This window comes from Pelodiscus sinensis, chromosome 7 (genome assembly GCF_049634645.1).
Source record: "Pelodiscus sinensis isolate JC-2024 chromosome 7, ASM4963464v1, whole genome shotgun sequence".
In the NCBI taxonomy this organism is placed as follows: domain Eukaryota; kingdom Metazoa; phylum Chordata; order Testudines; family Trionychidae; genus Pelodiscus; species Pelodiscus sinensis.
The window spans coordinates 1,608,889-1,631,442 of NC_134717.1; the positions used below are offsets into that span (position 1 = coordinate 1,608,889).

General features: G+C 58.6%; 2 protein-coding genes across 14 annotated transcripts in view; both read left to right on the forward strand.

Moving 5' to 3' along the window:
* The window catches only part of TNS1 (tensin 1), a 241,298-nt gene extending 223,091 nt beyond the window's left edge, over window positions 1-18,207 (forward strand). For all 13 annotated transcript variants that reach the window (XM_075932996.1, XM_075932995.1, XM_075932997.1 and 10 more), the window contains 8 exons: window positions 2,023-2,154; window positions 2,563-2,655; window positions 4,370-4,447; window positions 5,549-5,614; window positions 6,210-6,378; window positions 7,147-7,215; window positions 8,148-8,180; window positions 10,601-18,207. In XM_075932996.1, the coding sequence (XP_075789111.1) occupies window positions 2,023-2,154; window positions 2,563-2,655; window positions 4,370-4,447; window positions 5,549-5,614; window positions 6,210-6,378; window positions 7,147-7,215; window positions 8,148-8,180; window positions 10,601-10,745 (785 nt within the window). In that variant the 3' untranslated portion in view covers window positions 10,746-18,207. The remainder of the gene's footprint in view (window positions 1-2,022; window positions 2,155-2,562; window positions 2,656-4,369; window positions 4,448-5,548; window positions 5,615-6,209; window positions 6,379-7,146; window positions 7,216-8,147; window positions 8,181-10,600) is intronic.
* Window positions 18,208-19,481: 1,274 nt separating this feature from the next.
* Window positions 19,482-21,254, forward strand: LOC142830134 (uncharacterized). The gene is made up of 2 exons (XM_075933013.1): window positions 19,482-20,387; window positions 20,583-21,254. Exons 1-2 carry the CDS (start codon window positions 19,838-19,840, stop codon window positions 21,107-21,109), a joined length of 1,077 nt encoding a protein of 358 aa, XP_075789128.1. The 5' UTR covers window positions 19,482-19,837; the 3' UTR covers window positions 21,110-21,254.
* The last annotated feature ends 1,300 nt before the right edge of the window (window positions 21,255-22,554 follow it).

Sequence of the window (22,554 nt, forward strand, 5' to 3'; positions counted from 1 at the left end):
CCATACCCCTGAAAATGTTTGTTGCCTTTTTCGGGACACTTTCCAAGATATCTTTTTGGAGATGGGGTGATCACATCTGCATTCAGCATTCCAACTCTGGGTGTCCCATGAATTTATAGAAAGGCAATAAGATATTTTCTGTTTTATCATTTGTCCCTTTCATTCCCAGCATGCTGTTTGCTTTTTTGACTGCCACAGCACACGGGGTGGGTGTTTGACTCCCAGATCTTTTTCGTGAGTGGTAACAGCTAATTTAGACCCCATCATTTCATGTGTGTAGCTGGGATTATGTTTTCCAATGTGCTTTACTTTGCATTTATCAATATTAAATTCCATCTACCCCTTAGTTGCCTCCCCACCCAGTTTGGAAAGATCCTTTTGTGGCTCTTCCAAGTGACTTATTTCTGCTGTCTTGTTACTGTTGAGTTTCTCAGTTTGTCTCAAAACCTCCTCTAATGACACCATAATCTGGACCGTTCCTCAGATCTGCCACCTACAAAGGCTCAGGTTTGGGAATCTTCCCGCCAATCCCCAGCCATGAAGACGGATGCAAAGAATTCGTTTAGTCTCTTTGCAGTGACCTTATTGTCCTTGAGTGCTCCTTTAGCATCTCGATTGTCCAGTGACCCCATGGGTTGTGTGCAGGATTCCTGCTTCTGCTGGCTTAAAAACATGGCTATTACTTTTTGAGTCTTTGGCCAGCTGTTCTTCACATTCTTTTGAGGCCTTCCTAATTCTGTGTTTACTCTTCATTTGCCAGAGTTTGTGCTCCTTTCAGTTTTCCCTCACTAGGGTTTAACTTCCACTTTCGAAAGGATGCCTTTTTGTCTCCCCCTGCTTCTTTTGCTTGGTGGTTTAGCCGGGGTGGCACTTTTGGGGGATTTCTTTTTAAAGAGACACCTTTACGTTGAGCCTCGAGGACGGTGTCTTTGAAAAGTTTCCATGCAGCGTGTAGGAGTTTCACTTTTGGCACTGTGCCTTTTAATTTTCGGGTAATTACCCGCCTCGTTTTGGATCTGTAACAATCGCTCTGTGAGACCCTCTCCCCCGCAGATGATGGGGTGTTTTGGTCTTTTACTGTTTTCATAGAATCATAGAACCATGGAGCTGGAAGAGACCTTAGAAGGTCAAGTCCAGCCCCCTGCTCTAGGCAGGACCAATCCCAACTAAATCAACCCAGCCAGGGCCTGGTCAAGCCGGGACTTAAACACCTCTAGGGATGGAGACTCCACTACTTCCCTAGGAAACCCAGCCCAGCGCTTCCCACCCGCCTAGGGAAAGAGTTTTTCCTAATCTCCAACCTAGACCTCCCCCTCTGCAACTTGAGCCCATTGCTCCTTGTTCTGCCATCTGCCCCCACTGAGACCAGCCTCTCTCCAGCCTCTTTGGAACCTCCCTGCAGGTAGTTGAAGGCTGCTCTCAAATCCCCCCTCACTCTTCTCTCCTGCAGACTAACCTGTCCCCAGTCCCCCAGCCTCTCCTCATAGCTCATGTGCTCCAGCCCCCGAATCATTTTAGTTGCCCTCCGCTGGACCCTCTCCAATGCGCTCACATCCTTTCTATAGTGGGGGGCCCAGAACTGGACACAAACTAGAAGTTCCTGGGTGACTTCCGTCAGGAGCATAGTTACTGCCTGATTTGGGGCATGGAGGGCGCTGGATGGAGGGTTCCCCATGTTGTGATATGGGCTGGATCCAGGTGAGGCGAGGGGTGTGGATCAGCAGAGATACGCCTGAAGGTGTCAGATCTGCTCTTCTGGAGGGGTCCGGTGCTGTTTGACGGGTGTGTCCTGGTCTGGGAGGTGTCTGCTTGTGAGGCCGGGCGGCTGTTTGCAGGCCAGACGTGGGGTCCCCCTTGGATGTGGGTTGTGTTTGGTGCAATACAAGATATTCCCTCCCCCACCTTCTCTCTCTAATCTGAGACCGACACTGCACCGCTGGGGCCGCCTGCCTCCGGCGGGGACGGGGCGACGCGAGGGCTGTCTCCTCGCGCGTCCTGACGGCGCTGCTCCTTCCTTCCCAGCCATCACGCTCCTGAAGGACAGGGAGCCCGGAGCCTTCATTATCCGAGACAGCCACTCCTTCCGGGGAGCCTACGGGCTGGCCATGAAAGTGGCCTCTCCTCCGCCCACCATCCTGCAGCAGAACAAGAAAGGTATTGTCGGCTCCCCGCCCCGCACTGTTCTGCCGGCTGAGCCCGCAGCTGGGGATGTGCCAGTCCCCCTCGGCCTGCCCCTGGGAGTCTTTCCGCTGCGTCCCGGCTTCCCTCCCGCCTCCCCCCGGCGAAGCATTGTCGTTGGTGCTTGTCGCCTGGAAGTTTGCCTCTTGCTTCCAGCCTGAATCTGGAAGGCAGCCCCCGGCTCGCGCCCCTTAGGGGACAGCAAACCGGAGCCGAGCCCTGGCCGTCTCCCCAGAGCACGGACCCGGATCGGCCATCCTGCCTGGCGGGCCGGAGGGAGGGGGACGCCGAGGGCTGGCCTGCTGCAGAGCCCGCGGCCCTGGGGCGCCCGGGGGGGTCGCATCAGGAGGGGCTGGAAGCTGCTAACGACCTCTCTCCCGCCAGGCGATCTGACCAACGAGCTGGTGAGACACTTCCTGATCGAGACCAGCCCGCGGGGGGTGAAGCTAAAGGGCTGCCCCAACGAGCCCAACTTCGGTAAGTGGCCATCAGCCGCCCCGCCCCGTGGCACACCTGGGGCAGGTCAGCAGCGCCCCCTTGTGGGCGGTACGAGGAACTTCCCACGGTCCCGTTACACTGGCCGTGTCTGCAGAAAGCCTGAGGGCGGAAGGATCAATGTGAGCAGCGTACGGCCCGCTGCACCACCCCCCGCTCCTGCTGGCCTGCCCTGGCCCGGGAGGGCTGGTGAGCAGCTGTGGGAGGCTGGTATTCGCGCCAGCAGCCAAACCTGGCCTGTAATGGCAGACCGTCCACAACTGCAGCTCCGCCACTGATGCCTTGCATCACCCTGGCTGCGTCACTTAAGTGCCTCAGTTTTCCTGTCGGCAAGCATTCCGCCGGTGTGGAGAGAGGATGCATTCACCATTCTCCGGGCGGCACGTGGAGGGCCCGAAGGGTCAGGAAAGTGAGACACACTCGTCCTGTGTGTGAGGGGAGGGGTCTGGGGCCTGGCAAAGCCAGAGGCAGTCACAACCCCCTGTGCTCCGGGAAATTCTCCATCTCTCTGGGGTGGAGAGAAGATGGGGAAGAGGCAAGATTCCTCCCCACACTCCATGGAACACGGCACCCTGCGCAGAGCTAGGGATGCGAAATGTCGATGAATTGAACGTCGTGAATTCTTATCGGTTTCTCAACTATTCTGTAGTCCCCGGAGGCAGGGCTGGCAATCAGTGCAATCCGGCCCCTCCCGAAGAGCCCCCAGCCACGCCACGCTGCTGGATCCGAGGCAGCCGTGTGGGGTGCCAGGTACCCTGGGGAGAGAGCCGTTTAAAAACCAGCTCCCCTCACGGACCAGCTGGCTGTCGCTCCACACTGCTGCCTCTGTCTGGAGGGGTCTGATCTGGCCGTCCAGCTCCTAATACACTTTGAACTCAGAGCCGCAGCGGGGCAGGCGCTGGACCCGGCACGAGCCAGGACCGAGCCGGGCTGCTGGCCAGCCTGCTAACAGACGTACCGGCGGGGGTGGGGCGTGCGTGTCGTCTGGAGCATTAACCGAGTGAGTCGGTTCATCGACTCCACTCTTACATCCCTACTCAGAGCTGGGTTTGAATCCCGGCCTCTCCCGGCTGCCTACGGGGTCCAGGCACTGGCTGTGCTCCGCCAGTCCCCACGGTCTCTGCGGCCGCCGGGTCGGGAGAGGGGCTGCTGGCGCTGCTAGGGCAGGATGTCCGCAGGCCCGGTGCGAAACTGACTCCTCTGCAAACAGCGCTGAGCGGGGCGAAGTCCAGGGTCCCGTGTCCCTAGCCCGGGAGGGTGACGACCTTCATCGGCGCTGAGCGGCGTCGGCTGGGCAGGCAGGAGAGCGCCAGAGGCAGCTGACGGCCTAGCATTGGCGGGTGTTGGGGGTTACGCTCGCCCAAGGCACTGGCCCGGCGGTTGGGAAGGGGAGGGACGTCAGGTCAGAGCCGGGGCTGGACGTGCCATCCGCTGGCCTGTGCCGAAACCAGCCCTGAAACCGGCCTGAGCTGCAGGCCGGGGGGAGGCGGGAGACCCCAGCAAAGCCGGAGCCTGCCTGGCCCCCTTGAGTATCCCGCCTACACCAGTGGGGCCGGGGACGTCACCAAAGCGACCCCGGGGACCCGAGCGATGGCGGAGCAGCCCGGCAGCTGGCTGGGGAGGACGGGGGCGGAGAAGGAAGGTCCCCACTGGAGCGCCCGCCCGTGACCGTGTGCCCATCCGGCTCTCTCCCCAGGGTGCCTGTCGGCGCTGGTGTACCAGCACTCCATCATGCCGCTGGCCCTGCCCTGCAAGCTGCTCATCCCCGACCAAGGTAGGGGACCAGCCCGTGCCGGGGCACCAGGGCAGCCAGGGGTGGGTGGGCGTTTCCCCTCGCTCGGCGCCGAAGGGCGGGGCTGGAAAGCGCGGGAAGGGAACACCCTCAGCACCCGGCCCTATCACCGTGCGTGGCCCCGGCGCGGCCTGGAATTCGCTTCCTTCTTTGCCTGTCAGCCCCATGTCCCTCAGCTCGGTGGGCCCTGGCAGCAGCGCGGGGCTCTGGGCCGTCCCTGCCTTGAGTATGATTTGTCCGACCCAAGGGCCTGAGAGGGGTCGTGGAGCCCAACTGCAGCTCCTAGGCCCCATGGTGACGGAGGGATGGCCCGGACCCGACACACTCTCACCTCTGATTCTCCGACCAGGACCTCCCCGCGCTAGGCGCTGCACAAAAAGGACGCCCGGTCCCTCTTTGGGACCAAGCCCCTGGGGAAAGTCCGGCCCACCTGCTGCTCGCGGCGTACTTACTAACCACGCGGGCGGTTCCCAGTGCCCGCGGCCCCTCGGTGCCATTGTTTCTCCGGCGCCTCGGCGGGTCCCAGGCATGTGTGGCGGGAACCCTGGCAGGTCCCCTCCAGCGCGGCTCCGGCGAGGCGGCGTGTGCCGGTCTCCAGGCCCCGGCGGGTCCCTCCAGCGTGGCTCCGGCGAGGCGGCGTGTGCCGGTCTCCAGGCCCCGGCGGGTCCCTCCAGCGTGGCTCCGGCGAGGCGGCGTGTGCCGGTCTCCAGGCCCCGGCGGGTCCCTTCAGCACGGCTCCGGCGAGGCGGCGTGTGCCGGTCTCCAGGCCCCGGCGGGTCCCTCCAGCGTGGCTCCAGCGAGGCGGCGTGTGCCGGTCTCCAGGCCCCGGCGGGTCCCTTCAGCACGGCTCCGGCGAGGCGGCGTGTGCCGGTCTCCAGGCCCCGGCGGGTCCCCTCCAGCGTGGCTCCGGCGAGGCGGCGTGTGCCGGTCTCCAGGCCCCGGCGGGTCCCTCCAGCGTGGCTCCGGCGAGGCGGCGTGTGCCGGTCTCCAGGCCCCGGCGGGTCCCTCCAGCGTGGCTCCGGCGAGGCGGCGTGTGCCGGTCTCCAGGCCCCGGCACGTTATCCTTTTGGCCTTCCCTTTCAGACCCCACGGATGAAACGAAGGAGGCGGCCGCCAGCTCGGCGACAGACCTGCTCAAGCAGGGTGCAGGTGAGTGGCGGGGGGGGCGACGGGGAGCGTTCCTGGTGCGGCCCCCGCCGGGCGCTTGGGCAGTGTTGGGCTGGCGTTCTCCGCCACTGCCTCTTCCGCTCCATCCTCCCTGCAGCCCCGGGGCGCTTGGCTCGCCGGCCGAGGCGAAGGCGGAGCGTGGACACGCCCGAAGCAGGGCGGGGTCGCTCTGCACCCCGGGAAGCCCTGGATTCCAGCGGGACGGCATAGCCCAGCGGGGCCCTGCCACAGCCCCCCTCAGACAGCTCACGGGCTTTTAGCCGGCTAAGAAAAGAAACTCAGAGCTCGGCCTCAGCCTCCCTAGGCGTCCCCCCAGCCCTGCTGTGCCCCACAGCCTGTGGCTACATTCCCCACCAACGCCCCTCCATCCTGACCCCCCTCGCCCAGCCGGGGTGGTGCCGAGAGCCCGTGTGCGAGGTTCCGAACCAAAGCCACGGACACGGCCCTGCCCGCCCCGCGCCGGAGACAAACACCCTGCGCTCCCAGGAGGAGGCCACGGAGCCGCCACGCCTGAGGGGCCAGGAGGCGGCCCCGGGGCGGGCGCCCAGCCCTCACGCCGGCCGCGCTTCCCTTCCAGCCTGCAACGTGCTCTTCATCCACTCGGTGGAGATGGAGTCGCTGACCGGCCCGCAGGCCATCGCCAAGGCCACCAGCCAGACGCTGGCCCTGGAGCCCTCGCCCGTCGCCACCATCGTGCACTTCAAGGTCTCCGCCCAGGGCATCACCCTGACTGACAACCAGCGGAAGTAAGAGCCCCCGCGCCGCACGGGCCCCGGACGGCCCTGCCTCGGGCCGGGGCGGGGGAGCAGACAGGGCATCGGTCTGTTTGAGGCGACGTCTACACAGCTTCCCTCAGCCGCCAGAGCCTATGCAAATGAAGCGCCAATTAGCATATTGCCGCATGTCATTTGCATAATTAATTAGGAGCCGCTTTTGCACAAGAGCCGCTCTTCCTGAAAAAACGAGGAAGAAGGGCTCTCGCGCCAGAGGGCGATTTGGTGCGAAAAGGAGCTGTGTACACGGCTTCTTTTTGCGCAAAAGCCTCTTGCGCAAAAATGGCTCCTAATTAACGATGCAAATGAAGCGTGGCAGTATGCTAATCCGCACTTCGTTTGCGTAGACGTCGCCTGGGAGAGAGCGCGGCGCCGTGGGCCGTTTCCGTGGGAGGCGGGGTCTTGGCGGGGGAGGATTTGGCCCTGCGTGCCATGGGGAGGGGGTGCCTGGCTTGCCAGGGCTCGATACACACCGGCCCCGAGGCTCACGCCTGCTGGAACCGCCGGGACTGGGAGCAGGCTGCTGGGGAGGGGCCAGGCAGAGGCCACGTCGCGCCGACCCACGGCCATGTTGCCCCAGGGCCTTCTGGGTAGCCTGGCCAGGCGGCATGAGGCTGCAGCGTCTCCCCTCGGGGACGTGGCCTCGTGGCAGGGGGCGGGAAACGCCGGGCGGGGCAGGACTCTGGGCGGGACGCGGAGCCCGATCCAACGCGCTCCCCGTGGCCTCTGCTTCTGCTTCAGGCTGTTCTTCCGGAGACACTACCCCCTCAGCACCGTCACCTTCTGCGACCTGGACCCCCAGGAGCGAAAGTAAGTGCCGGCCCCGGCCGGGCGGGAATCGCCCTCCCTGGTGGAAAGGGGGGGCCCGGCTCAGCACCTTCGCTAGCCGCGCTCTGCTTGCTTCCGGGGCGGACAAAGGCCCCATGGCGCTGAAATCCAAAGAGAGGCCCCCCCCCCAGAGAACAGGCGCCCCCCGTCCACACCAGCTCCCGCAATGGGTCCTTCCTGCCCTGTGCCGCCGAGGACGGCCACGGCCCAGGCCCTGCCGACCTCTCCCTGGTGGCGCGGTGGATTCTCCGCTTTCAAGTCAAGCCTGGACGTCTGTCTGAACGGCCGGCCTAGGTCTGGGCTGCAGGCGGGAGCCCTGGAGGAAGGTCCCTTCTGGTTCTAAAACCGAGGACGCCTCCTTCCCCACCGGGAATCTGTGCTGGCCAGTGGGAAACCCCAGAGCCAGGCCTCCGTCCCGTTCCCACCCCGGGCGGGCGACGGACGGCCCAACTGCCAGAACCGGGAAGACGCGCCTAACCCGGGCAGCATGCTCTCGGCCGAGCACGACCCGGCCGTCACTCCCGGGCCAGGGATCCGTTTTCACCGGGGAACAGAGTCAGACGGCGCCCGTTTCGCTCTCTGCGCCGGCTGCTCCAAAGGGCCGGCTCTGCGCAACACCACGCTGCCGAGCGGCTCCCTTGGGTGCAGGCGTGCGGGTGCTGGGAGAAACAGGCTCCTGCCGAGTTCCACGACAACGTCGATGGAGGAGAGCGACTTTAACTGCAGCTAGGGGAGTTAGGCACCTAACTAGGGTCTGGGCTTTCCACCTTATTTTCAGAGGTCCCCTCGCCCCCATGGTCTCCTTCTGAGTTGAGTCAGGCCCGGAGAGGGACTTTGCAGCTAGCGCTAGGCCAGCAAACGAGGGCAGGGTCTAGAGGCTCAGTAATCCCATGGGGCTATTTTTCTCCCTGCAGATGGACGAAATCAGACGGTGGAGGCCCTGCCAAGTAAGTGCCTGCTTGCTGCGGTTCGCAGTCCGGCCGGTGGGGTGCACTCGCCTTTCCAGCTGGCTCTGCAAGCCGCCCGTGGAGCGAGTGCACCCGGGGGGCAAACTGGACCAGCTGAGCCCTAACTGGACCGGCTGAGCCCTAACTGGACCGGCTGAGCCCTAACTGGACCAGCTGAGCCCTAACTGGACCCGCTGAGCCCTAACTGGACCAGCTGAGCCCTAACTGGACCGGCTGAGCCCTAACTGGACCGGCTGAGCCCTAACTGGACCCGCTGAGCCCTAACTGGACCGGCTGAGCCCTAACTGGACCAGCTGAGCCCTAACTGGACCGGCTGAGCCCTAACTGGACCCGCTGAGCCCTAACTGGACCGGCTGAGCCCTAACTGGACCAGCTGAGCCCTAACTGGACCGGCTGAGCCCTAACTGGACCGGCTGAGCCCTAACTGGACCCGCTGAGCCCTAACTGGACCGGCTGAGCCCTAACTGGACCAGCTGAGCCCTAACTGGACCGGCTGAGCCCTAACTGGACCGGCTGAGCCCTAACTGGACCGGCTGAGCCCTACCAGCTTCGAGGCTTCCCCGAGCCTCTTTCGCCAAACAAATGAGGCGTCCCCGCGGGGCGTGTTATGGGCCCACGTCACGGTTTGCTCTCTGCGGCTCGGAGGTGTCCGCCTCCTGCGAAAAGCACCCCCGGGAGAAACAGCTGTCGGGCGGCCCAACTTGTCCCCGATGCGCTGACGCAGCAGCGCCCCCTCTGGAGCGGGCCGGTACTGCAGGCAGGGTCCGTGCCGTTAGTGGCACGCGGGGCGCCCCCGGGTCGGGTGGTGGCAGCGCTGGCAGGTTGTGGCAGCTGCAGGCTGCCCGTCGGGGCCGGGAAACGTTTCCCACGGCAGCGTGCGGCCGAAATAACCCCCCACCGACCCAAAGGCTGCCGGGAGAGCCCATTCCTGTGGACGGGGCCGGCGCGGGGGCCGGCTGCACGTGTCCTTTGGGGGAGATGCACGGGGGGAGGAGAAGGGCTCTGTTTGGTGATTGTAGGAAACGTGCCTTCCCTGAACCCCACCCAGTTTTAGCCAGACTCCCCACCCCCCCACAACAGGCTGTGCAGTGCGGCTCGTGGTCACCGCTGTACGTAGACCCCTCGCCTCCTCCCGGCCCCACGCCAACCGGGGCAGACCCAGCTTGTCTTCTCCCCCTCTCCGCCGATGTGCCCGTTCCAGTGAGCCCAGGCCCCGCTCACTTTGGTCGTTGTGTTAGCGAAGGGCTTTTAATTAGTATCCCCAGCTGTCGGGATTCTTCGCTCTCTAATTAGAAATGGCCCGGCGTGGAGCTGGCTGACGTGCTGTTCCCCTCCTAGCCTGTATTTATAACCTGGCCCTTCCGTGCTAATTAAAAAGGGCGCTTTGTTTGGACGGCGGGGAGGGAGATTTTAATGGGGCCGGACAGTCCCCCTGCCCCTCCCACCCGTCGGTGGCCAACAAACCCGAGGGAACCAGGCCCGGCCTTACTGCCCACCCCTGCCGCCGGGGAACAAGGCGTCCCCTGGGGAATAAATACCCTTGTCCTTTGGCGCATCTGGCCGGGATGAGTTTGCGGTCTGTTTCACAGGGGAAAAAGCCCAGGGGCCGTGCCGAGCCGTGCGTGCTAGGATCCAGTGTGGCACTGCCTTCTCGGCTCCCAGCGCTGCCTCTCCGGCAGGCGGTGGGCACAGGCCAGGTGTTAACGGGATGCTGAGTGCCATGTAGGAATGACGTCCGGGGAGGGGAAGGAACCCTTGGCTGGAAGGGGGGTCGCTAGCGACTCGGCACTCCTGGATATCTGGCCTGGCCTGGTCACCACCTGGCTGCCACGGAGAAGGGCTGGGGAGAGAGGAGTGGGCAGGGGAGGATGGAGAAGGCAGTGGCACTGGCAGGCCGGCGGCCAATGCAGCCCCGCTGGGGGCAGCTCGAGGGCACGGACCTAAAGCCTGAATCCAGGGCTTGTGGGAGATTCAGATCTGGGACCACACTCTCCTCCCTCCCTGTGGTGCTGGGGGCGGGGCCTGGGCAGGAGGGGCGGGGTTGGGGGCGGGGCTTTGCCCAGCCCTACCTTCACCCGCCTCCCATGGCGTGAGCCACTTCCCAGACAATGTGGCCGGCCCCTCTGGAACAGAATTGAGTCTGAATTGTGCCGGGGGGGGAGGGGGGTTGGTGACCTTCTGGACACGGTTTTAGTCCTGGGCCTGTTGGCCCTTCGATCCAATGGGCGTGGAGCCCTCTCTCCCGTAGGTGGCTGGGGGCGTCTCAGCCGGAAAGGGCATGGCGAGGAAACATTGCTACAGAAGCCCCGCCCCCTCGAGTCGATGGGCACGCCTCCCTGGAAGGGGGAGGGGCCTGAGGGCGCATGTACCCATCAGCTCTTTCTTTGTGATCCCCCCAGGCTATTTGGCTTTGTGGCCAGGAAGCAGGGGAGCACGACAGACAACGTTTGCCACCTTTTCGCCGAGCTGGATCCGGACCAGCCGGCCACCGCCATCGTCAATTTCGTGTCCAGGGTCATGCTCGGCTCCGGCCAGAAGAGATGAGCCACCGGACATGGGTGCTGCTGGCCCTTGGATTTTGGAGGAGGACTTGGAGCTGACCCGAGAAGGAGCGCGAGGAAGTGCATTTGTGGGAGAGGGAAGTGAATTCGGGGGGAAAAGGTCTGAATTGTGGAAGAAAAACCCCACCCCACCCCAGCGTAACAAAGCCAACCTCCGGGAGGCGATGGCCGCCCGCGACTCGCGCTAAGGCCAGGCGCCGGAGGAGTGGGCTTTTGCATCAGCATCCCCGCGGGGCGGTTTCCAGTGGCGAATTCACCCCAGGTCCAAGCGGGAACGTTCGTGGCCCTGCTGTTTGAAAACCGACAACTCTGTTTGTAAATGTGGTGTAAATAACCGGTAGGAATGAACCCCTGTGGCGAAAGGCGCCAACGAAAGAGAGGCCTGCAGGACTTCCCGGGGAGTTCCCCGTTGGAACAGCCGACCCTAGGGGCTGTGGTGGAGTCTCTCCATCCTGAGCCATTTTTAAATCAAGAGGAGATGCTTTGCTAAGAGAGGCGCTAGTTCACAGGGGAATCAATCCTGCCCCCAAAAGCGCAGGGCCTGGGCCACTTGAGCTAATGGGGGAAGCGTGCTTAGCAGTACAGGGCCTATGACACATAGGTGAGCCGTGCTGATTCCACCTAGTCCAGGGTGACGGTGAGGCATCGGCAGTTCTTAGACACACACAGTGTTGCATTGAAGCTTGCCCTTCCCTAGCTGCACTCAGGAGCCTGCTTTCCACAGCCGGGTGGTCCGCACCGGGACGTGCCTCTGGGCCGTCCCCAGTGGGGTCTGCAAGACCAGTACTTTGCCCTGGTTGCCACCGGTTCCCTGGAAAACCAGCACATTGGAAGCCGCGGCAGGGCGGGTCGAGCCAGGTCCCTGCTCCTTCGGAAGCCGTCCAAGCGGTTTGCTCGCGGCGGGGACATTGGCTTGCGCAAAAGGGCGAATAAGTACAAAGAAAACTCAGGCGCTTCTGAGGCCCCGTGGAGAAAAGACCCTGTGTCCGTGGCCAGCTTTGGCTCCGCCGGATCCTCTCCGCTGCTCCAAACGCCGAGCGGTGTCACAGCCGCCGTCTCGGGCGCGCTGCCCTTGGCGCTGTGAATGCAGCATCGCTTGGGAACAGCCTCGCGGGGGCAGGCCCCAGACCTTGCACTGAAATGCTAACCCGTCGCAGGACGGACCGGCTGCCGATGCAAATGTGCAGTGGCTAGATTAGGCCCAGTTCTCAGCCGTCCACCATCTGTCCGCTTGGGCCTTTCCGTAGCAGGCAAGATGGTGCGTCAAGAGAAGCGCATCGCCCACAGATCCAGGGTGTAGGCCTAGGAAGGGCCGCCCAGGGTCCTCTCCTCCGACAGCCGCCAATGCCGGGTGCCCTGGGGTGAATGAACAGAACAGGGAATCAGAAAGTGACCCCTCCCCAGTTGCTCACTCCCGGCCCTACAGTCAGAGGCCAGGGACACCATTCCTGCTCCTCTCTCTGACTCCACAATAGCCCCGTCGGGAGATCTGTGGTTAATATCAGGCTCTGTGTGGCTCAGGTGAGCTAGTTGGGAGCTGCCCGAGGACACATCTAGGAGCTTGAAATGTTTCCTCCCTGCTGGGGAATGGTTGTGTAGCTGGCCAGGTAAAATGATGTGGGTTTTCGGCCTTCCTCGGATATTGGCCAGTCCTGGGGGCAGAGGCTTGGATGGGCTGCCACGCTCTTCCTGCGTGGTAAAGCTTACGGGTGTAATTTTTCCTTCTCTAATGCTCAGTTAAAGCTAGACCTGAGAACAGCCCCCCAACCCACTGGAGTTCCAAATCCAGATCTCCATAGATTACCCTAACGCTTGCCTGGCCAACCGATCCTGCTGGGCTTTTGGAAAATGTACAAAAGGATGGGGACTAAATTAGCTCTTGCCACTTGAGAGAGAGATCTTGGAGTCCTTGTGGACAGTTCTCTGGAAACAGCCACTCCGTGGCCAGTGGCAGTCTAAACAGAAAACAGGATGTTAGGAATTATGAAAAAGGGATAGAGAATAAGACTGAGACGATCTTATTGCCTCTGTATAAAACCATGGGCTGCCCACATCTGGAATGCTGCGTACAGATGCGGTAGCCTCATCTCAAAAAAGATCCCTTGGCATTGGAAAAAGTTTAGAAAAGGGCAAGATAAATTATTAGGGGTTTGGAACGGCTGCCATATGAAGAGAGATTAAAGAGACTGGGACTTTTCAGCTTATAAAAGAGGAGTCTAAGGGGGGGTTAGGTTAGAGGTCTATACAATCATGACTAGTGTGGGGAAAGTGAAAAAGGAAAAGTTATTTACTTGTTCCCATAGCACAAGAACTAGGGGTCACCCAATGAAATGAACAGGCAGCAGGTTTAAAACAAACCAAAGGAAGTTTTTCTTCACGCAGCGCATGGTTGACCTGTGGAACTCCTCGCCAGAGGACATTGTGAATGCCAGGGTTCAAAAAAGAGCTAGATAAATTGATGGAGGTTAGGTCCATCAATGGCTGTTAGCCAGGATGGGTGGGGACGGTGTCCCTGGCCTCTGGGAATGGGCGACAGGGGCGGGATTGCTTGATGATTCCCTGTTCTATTCCCTCCCTCTGGGGCACCTGGCATTGATCGCTGTGGGCAGACAGGACCCTGGGCTAGACGGACCTTTGGTCTCACCCATCCCCTAACATCTCCACCCATATCCAAGCAGGTTACTGCATCAAGAACATAAGAATGGCCATACTAGGTCAAGCAGGCGCCAGGAGAGAAAGGCCTTTCCGGGGGCAACATTTCAGTGCACGGTTATGTGACACCGGCTGTCTGTTCCGAAAACCAAAAACCACCCCAGAACTAAAATCCAGCTCAAAGACGGCACCGGCCCGGATTCCCCCAGAGTGCTCTGCGCTCTCATACAGAGGCCGTGTCCTGATATATATAATATATATATGAAATATACTGAAAAATACTGTAAGCTAATCAAATTTTTAAAAAGGGTTAAATTTACACAAAATATTTATTTTTTGCCATATTGCTTGATGTATATCGTATCTCCTCCATTATATACAGCTCCCTCTGCCATATTAGCTCTTGTGCATATAACAGTCGCGTGTAACAGACAACCGCGGTGTATTTCGGTTATCCTAGTAAATCCAAGAGAGGGCAGCGTACGATTGCCCTTCGTGCAACGTGTCTGATCCCCCCCCAGTACCCCCCACCCTCAACCCCACCCCCTTCCCCGGTCGGACGTGGAAATTTGCTAGCGCCCGGAGCAAATGAGCATGTGAGGCGTGTGAGTTGCAGACGGTTGCCGAGTGACACGGGGGTTGGCGGCGGGCGCGGACGTGTGTGTGTGCGTGTGTGTGCGTGGGGACCACAGCGGTATGGACGTGCGAAAGGTTCTTTACCGTGTGAGGATCCGATGTGTGTCAGGGAGGCGTTGGGAGACTGGTACAGGGATGGGGTGGGAACGGTCACTTGTTCCAACCCACCCGATCGTCTAGGACGCTGAGATCTTTTTAGTTGAAGTTGTTTAAAAGAAATTCCCTCCTTCTACAAAATTCAAGCAAGAGGAACCCCTCAGTGTAACCTCCTCACCCTGTCAATAACCAATTAGACAAACACTGTGTTTATAGATATTTAAATATATAAAGGTATATTTTTTTGAAAGTCTCTATTTTCCAGACTTCCTTTTTCTCACAGCTAAAACTAATTTTATTATTTTTGTTTTGATCTGCTGTCCTGCCCCGGGGAATTGGTGCTTGAGTCGGAAATTCAGATTTCTCCCCAAACATCTAACCCCCGTTAAGGCATCCAGCAATCTCGTATAGAAAACAATCACAGCAGATACCTGATAACCACAGAGCACTTGCTTTTCAGCTGTGGCCAGCAGCGGCTCGGTCGCTAACACACTCACTGAAGATAGAACATTTAGACCTTGTCAGACTCTAATGCTAAAATCACCAGTGATGATATTTTTAACACAAAGCTAAGCATCCTGCAAGTGAAATAGGCAGGGGTTTTCCAGCTTAGAAGACCTTTATTTTTTTTTAAAAGTTGCAATTTATGAGTAACCTCTTTTTCTCTTGTCCCTGATTTCCCGAGCCAAACCATCAGTTTGCATAAACGAGAATAGTTTCGCTGGTATCTGTGAAGCTACTGCAGGCAAACCTGGCTTCACTGGCCAATGTTTATGTTTTCCTTTCCTAAAAGGACTAAGAAGATTCTTGGTGGTTTAAAAAGGCAGTCACCATATTTGAGAGCTACGCTGATGCGTCTGTCTCATAGGCTATGTCTAGACTGCAAGCCTCTTTCGAAAGAGAGCGTCTAGACTGCACGGAGAAATTTCGAAAAAGCGGCTTGCTTTTTCGAAAGAAAGCATCCAGTGAGTCTGGATGCTCTCTTTTGAAGAAGCCCTATTTACATTGAAGAACGCCTTCTTTCGAAAGAGGAACTTTCGAAAGAAGGCGTTCTTCCTCGTAAATTGAGGTTTACCGCCATCGAAAGAAAAGCCGCGTTCTTTCGAATTAATTTCGAAAGAACGCGGCTTGAGTCTGGACGCAGGGGAAGTTTTTTCGGAAAAACCCCTGAGTCTGGACACAGCCTTAGGGATCACGCTGCTGTTTTTCAGCAGCGGATGTTATATCTCACGCAACACACCTGCACACCTACGCCGCGCACAGGGAACTGCATATATTCTTGCCAAAGATTTCCTTGGAAATGCACTTTTCCCAGCTGGTTTTGTTTTGCCAGATTTGTTGTATGTCCTCTACTCCCTCCTCCCCCAGAAGCTCTTTGCTGTCGATTTTGTTGTGTGTATTAGTAAATGCTGATTCCCGGAGCGGCCGGCTGATGTTAATTTCATGTAACTCTATAACCCGGTAGAGACGGGGATTCTTAAAATAGTTGACACAAGATATCCTGGTTTCTTTAGCCGCAGACTGAGTGAAAGACAACAACAGGTCAGTCGAGCTGCCTTCCCTTCTCAAGCCCCGTTTTTGTGAAATCACCACGGAGCCAAAGCAACATGTTGTAATTGCTTGTGTCCGTGGCGTGCCAAACAAACTGCTGTTCATGTCCCCTCCGTATCTTACCGCTCGCTACATTCCCTCCTCACAGCCCCCAGAAAGGGAAATTGAAATGAATTTGGGGTTTTGCTCTAAAACCCGGTACATAGAATGGGCGTCTGCCCGTTGACTTCCGAGCTTTGACTTCCAAATACAATGCATTGTCATCCTTCGGTCTGAAAGCAGCTTCGTGGGATTGGAGCCAAACTGCCTAGATCTGTATTTATCAATGGGGTAGCCAACCAATCCCCCCTCCCCAAGCATCTGACAACTTTAGCCCTACGTCCAGGGGGGTGTTATTGGCCTTTGTTACATTGATCAATACACCGGACGCGAGTAACCGGAGATCTAGGCTTGGGATCTCACCTGGCGCTCTGGTGAAGTTGACATCAAAACAGAATCTAGTCGAGCCAGCATCCTTTCCTGGAACCGAACCGGGTCTGAGTAGTTTTAGAAAACACAGAACCGTCTCTCCCATGTAGGAGTCCTCCTCCTGCCTTTGCATGCATGCCTCTTTCCTGGAATTGGCGCTGCCCACAGAAAAGCTCTTCTCCCTGTACTTTAGCGGGGCTGCCCAGAACCCATTGGCACAGCCCTTTCTTATGAGGGGCCCGGGGCCTGTTTTAATGAGGCTTGAGCAAAGTAACAGAACTTTTGGGAGCCAGGTTAGAGATTTTCCCTTCCCTGGGTAATGCCTTTCCACTCGGTTCCTTTCCTGCATCTGAATCTGGCAGTGCAAACAGGAACGACACACATACAGCAAGAGAAATCAATATAACACAAGCCCCACCCCAATCCATATAGAGGGACCATATATGACACCCCCCTGTAGAAATCAGCTGCCCCAAACTACAAGTGAGAACAGCCAATTCAGAAATGTGGATCCTGGGAACTAGAGTGACTTACTTGACTTGCCTTATTTTTCCCATCTACAGTACAGACATAACATCTCCGATACCAGCTCATCTTGCTCTCTCTGAAATCAAAGGCAATTCTCCCCTCTCCCTGGATCTGTTGGTTCAGATCCAAAATCCTTGAGGTTAAGGTTTTGCAAAGCACATTGAGTGCCTTCTTTAAACAGCACGGCAGGTATGCAGAGTTTTTTTCTTTTAACACTCCATCTCATAAAGAATTGAGATACCAAAAAAACTGCCCATCAAACCCACAGGAAAATCATGCAGCAAAGTGGGCTGGTATGATTTTTGTTTTGCAAATTCGTTGGGTTGTTTCTGCAAACGCGAGAAGGAGTCCTATAGCACCTTAGGCTGTGTCTAGACTACATGCCTCTGTCGGCAGAGGCATGTAGATTAGACAGATCGGCAAAGGCAAATGAAGCCGCGATTTAAATGATCGCGGCTTCATTTACATTTACATGGCTGCCGCGCTGAGCCGACAAACAGCTGATCAGCTGTTTGTCGGCTCGCGTGCTAGTCTGGACGTTCCCCCTGTCGACATCAAAGCCCTTTGTCGGCAGCCCCGTTATTCCTCGTGGAATGAGGTTTACCGGGGCTGCCGACAAAGGGCTTTGATGTCGACGGGGAACGTCCAGACTAGCGGCGAGCCGACAAACAGCTGATCAGCTGTTTCTCGGCTCAGCGCGGCAGCCATGTAAATGTAAATGAAGCCGCGATCATTTAAATCGCGGCTTCATTTACCTTTGCTGAACAAACAAATCTACATGCCTCTGCCGACAGAGGCATGTAGTTTAGACGTACCCTTATAGACTAACAGATGTATTGGAGCATAAGCTTTCGTGGGCAAAGACCCCTTCCTCGGATGCATGCATCTGACGAAGTAGATCTTTGCCCACGAAAGCTTCTGCTCCGATACATCTGTTAGTCTATAAGGTGCTACAGGACTCCTTCTCGCTTTTGCAGATCCAGACTAACGCGACTCCCCCTCTGATACTTGGGTTGTTTCTGTGTCTCATTTGCTGTTGCTACCATTGTCGTGGATTTGGGGAACGTTACAATTGTCTTTGCTCATCAGTGTTAGCCGACAGTTTAAAATCGTGTCAGTTGGCATCACATCCTTTAAAAAAAAAATGTCAGCCACACAAAAGAGGAACAATAGCATTTCCCATTACGGTGTATTTATGTGGATGGAAACACGCTTCATCTTGTTCACCTTTGTGCCCATAACTTTGTCACTTGCAGAAAGGCAACCTGTGTTCTTCATTGTCTTTGTGTGACTGTGCACTACAACTGCCTCCTCCTCCCCTCCCCCCCCCCCCCGCCTATGTACAGAAAGTTCTTTGCAGTTCATTGTATGGCTTTATAAGCGATAAGAGATTCGATGATGTATAATAGACTTGCTTGGAATGCCAGCTTGATAGCTGGATCTCTGGAATTGTATCTTGCAATCGAAAGGAGTACAGGAATAAATGCTCTGTTCTTTTTGCACAGGCAAATCTATATGGTGACTGTGTTTGCTCCCTTCCTTGGTGGAAACTTGGTGTCGTGGGCTTGATGATTGCACGTGGGTGGATGTACGGGAAGGTCAGTGATTCATGATCTAGCGTCCCTCTTACACAGGCAAAGTCTTTTAAAGAAAATGGCTACAACTGCAGATGGAAACAAACAGTCAACCATAGCTTGACTTCCAGCATGGTCTCGCTTTGTTTACCAGGGCCATCACCCTGCCTGGAACGCTGCAGCTCACAGCGGCATCTAGTGGCTAAATAATATATTGCAAGTAAACATAATACTAAAACAAAAAAAAGCAGTCATGTGGCACTTTAAAAACTAACAAGAAGGCTTATTAGGTGATGAGCTTCTGTGGGGCAGATCCACTTCCTCAGATCATATTCTGAAAGTGAAATGGCATGACCATTATAGACAAGCCCTTAGATACAACCGCATCTGCTCCAGAGACCAAAACGTCAGGATGTCTTCCAAGCATTCGTAAAATTCAATTACCCACCGGGGGAAGTAAAAAAACAGATTGAAAGGGCCAGATGAATACCCAGAACCAGCTACTTCTAGATAGGCCCAAGAAAATCAACAATAGGACACCACGACTACGTCTACACTGGCACCCTTTTTCAGAAATGCTTATAACGGAAAACTTTTCCGTTATAAGCATTTTCGGAAAAAGCGCGTCTACATTGGCAGGATGCTTTTCCGGAAAAGCACTTTTTCCGGAAAAGCGTCCGTGGCCAATCTAGACGCGCTTTTCCGCAAAAAAGCCCCGATCGTCATTTTTCTGATCGGGGCTTTTTGGCGGAAAAGAAATCTGTGCTGTCTACACTGGCCCGTTTCCGGAACAGTTTTCCGGAAAAGGACTTTTGCCCGAATGGGAGCAGCATAGTTTTTCCGGAAAAACACTGACGATTTTACATGAGATCGTCAGTGCTTTTCCGGAAATTCAAGGGGCCAGTGTAGACAGCTGGCAAGTTATTCCGGAAAAGCGGCTGATTTTCCGGAATACGTGGCCAGTGTAGACAGAGCCCGCTTGTCAGGGATGGTACTTGGTCTTGCTGTGAAGGCAGGGGGCTGGACGCGATGACCTTTCAAGGTCCCTTCCAGTTCTAGAAGATTAGGCAACCTATAGCCCAACTCAAACTCTTCCAGCGCATTAACAATAACTACAACTTATACTGGAACAGGATGCTACACTCCGGGAGGCTCTGGGTGACAGACCGATACTCTCAAAGGGTATGTCTACACTAGAAAGTTAGTTCGAACTAACGGACGTTAGTTCGAACTAACTTTCCTATGCGCTACACTAGCGCTCCGTTAGTTCGAACTTAATTCGAACTAACGGAGCGCTTAGTTCGAACTAGGTAAACCTCATTTTACGAGGACTAACGCCTAGTTCGAACTAGCTAGTTCGAACTAAGGGCTGTGTAGCCCTTTAGTTCGAACTAGTGGGAGGCTAAGGCTTCCCAGGTTTCCCTGGTGGCCACTCTGGCCAACACCAGGGAAACTCTATTGCCCCCCTCCCGGCCCCGGAGCCCTTAAAGGGCCACGGGCTGGCTACTCACTTTGTGCCAGTTGCAAGGCTGCCAGCACCCGTGCCTGCACAGCCTGCACCTGCCACAGGATGAGCCAGCCATCCGAGGGCTCCCAGCCCTCCACTGCTCCCCACGACCAGCCTGGCGGCTCCCGGGAGCCTGCCCGGGGGCGCAAAAGGCGGGCGCCCGCCTGGTCAAGTGCGGAGATCGTGGACCTCATCGAGGTTTGGGGGGAAGCCTCAAATGTCCACGATCTCCGCACTAGCCACCGGAACGCGGCCGTCTATGGACGCATGGCTGCCAGCCTGGCCGCCAGGGGCCACCAGCGCAGCCGGGAGCAGGTGCGCTGCAAGATTAAAGACTTGCGGCAGTCCTACTCCCGGGCCTGCCTGCCAGGGGCTGACCCGGAGGCCTGCCCCCACTTCCATGCCCTGGACCGCATCCTGGGGCCTCATGCCGTCCCTGCCCCCCGGGACGTGATTGACCCCGGGGCAGAGGGACCGCTCCTGGACACCGAGGAGGAGGAAGAGGGCTCTGAGAGCCAGGAGCCTGCTGCCAGCCTTCCCAGGACCCGGGACCCCCGAGGCACCCCACAGAGCCGCTCGCCTGCATCATCAGAGGCCGGGGAGGCGTCCACCTGTGAGTACCCTCGTGTTCCCCTTATGTGTACGGGGGGCTGGGGCAAGAGGGAGCCCCGGGACCGTGCGCCTGGGCCTTGCCCACTACGGAGCAGCAGCTGGGGATCCTGCAGGGGCCCTGGCCTTGCAGAGGGGAGCTGGGTTTCACACACCTGGGCCCCTGGGGTAATTGACCGCTGGTCTTCTTGCACCACAGCTGCAGCACCGGGGACTGCAGGGCGCACCACACCGCCTGCAGCAGCCGCCCGCGCCCGGGCAAGCAGGACAGCCAGGAACCAGGAGGACTACCAGAGGCGGCATCTCCGGTTCCTGGACCGACAGCTCCGTCTCCAGGACCACTGGGTCCAGGAGGACCTCAGGCTGCGCCAGAGGAGTCTGGAGGCCCTGGAGGAGCAGGGCCGTGCCCTGCGAGGCCACCTCCAGAGCCTGCTGGACCGCTTTCCATTTCCTCCTCCCCCTGCTCCCCCTCTTGCTCCCCCTCTTGCTCCCCCTGCTCCCCCTCTTGCTCCCCCTCCTGCTCCCCCTGCTCCCCCTCTTGCTCCCCCTCTTGCTCCCCCTGCTCCCCCTGCTCCTCCTGCTCCTCCTGCTTCCGCTCCTGCTTCCGCTCCTGCTTCCTCCACACCCCCTGTCCTCTCTGCCCCCCCCTCCACAACCATTCCCCACCGACGCCCCCGGACCCGCAGTGTGGCGAGACGGGAGAGGCACCCAGACTCCCACCCCTGAGCTTTCCTTTCCCTTCCTCCCTTCCCTCCCCTCCCCTTCCAGCTCCCTCGTCCCAGGTTTCCCCCTCCCTTCTCCCACCTTCATTCCTCCCTCCCCCACCCCAGTTCTCTGAAATAAACAGACGTTTTTGTTTGAAAAACAGGTGTCTTTATTGTACAGTAGATAGGGAGGGGAAAGGGGAAGGGGGGGGGTAGGGTGGAAGAAGGCCCTGGTGGGGCATGCAGGGAGAGGTCAGTCCTCCTCCTCCTCCACCTGGAAGCTCTCCCGCAGGGCTTCCCGGATCCGGATGGCCCCCCGCTGGGCTTCCCGGACGGCGGCGGTGCGGGGCTGACCGTAGTGTCCAGCCATGCGGTCAGCCTCAGCCATCCAGGCTGGCAAGAAAGCCTCCCCCTTCCGCTCACACAAATTGTGGAGCACACAACATGCCGCCACCACGGGAGGGATGTTGTGCTCGGCCAGGTCCAGACGGGTGAGGAGGCATCGAAAGCGGGCTTTCAGTCGCCCGAAGGCCCCCTCCACCACGATGCGGGCCCTGCTCAGCCTGTTATTGAAGGCCTGGCGGGAGGGATTGAGGTGTCCCGTGTAGGGCTTCATGAGCCAGGGCTGCAGTGGGTAGGCGGCATCCCCCACCAGGCAGACGGGCATGTCCACGTCCCCGACCCTGATGTGGCGGTCGGGGAAGAAGGTCCCGTCCTGCAGCCGCTGGCACACGGAGGAGTTCCGGTACACCCGGGCGTCGTGTGCTTTGCCGGACCAGCCCACATTTATGTCCGTCAACTGTCCCCGGTGGTCACACACGGCCTGCAGGATGACGGAGAAGTACCCCTTGCGGTTCACGTACCGGGACGCCTGGTGTTCCGGGGCACGGATGGGGATGTGCGTCCCGTCGATGGCCCCCCCCGCAGTTGGGGAAGCCGAGGGCGCCGAATCCCCGGATGACGGCATCCGGGTTGGCGAGGCGGACCACCCTGCGGAGCAGCACCCGGTTGATGGCCTTGACCACCTGCGGAGAGAGACACAGCAAAGCGTCAATCAGTGGGGCGCCCGGGTGGCTGGGAGCGTGCGTGCCCTGGCAGTGCCCCGCGCCCCACTCCCGGAAGCAACCCCCCTGGCGGCGTGTAGTACGGCCGGGACAGCCCGACCCCTCCGGTGCGGGGCGCTTTCGCCTCCTCCCGCCCCCCCCTTTGTCCCTGGGGCGGCCCATCCCCTCCTCGCAGCCCCCCTCCCCCCCGGCTCGGTGGCCGACGAGCGCCGTACCTGCATGAGCACTGCTCCGACAGTGGATCTCCCCACGCCGAACTGGTTCCCGACGGATCGGTAGCTGTCCGGCGTGGAGAGCTTCCAGAGGGCGATGGCCACCCGCTTCTGGAGGGGGATGGCGGGCCTCATGCGAGTGTCCCTTCTTTGCAGGGCAGGGGCGAGCCACTCGCAGAGCTCCAGGAAGG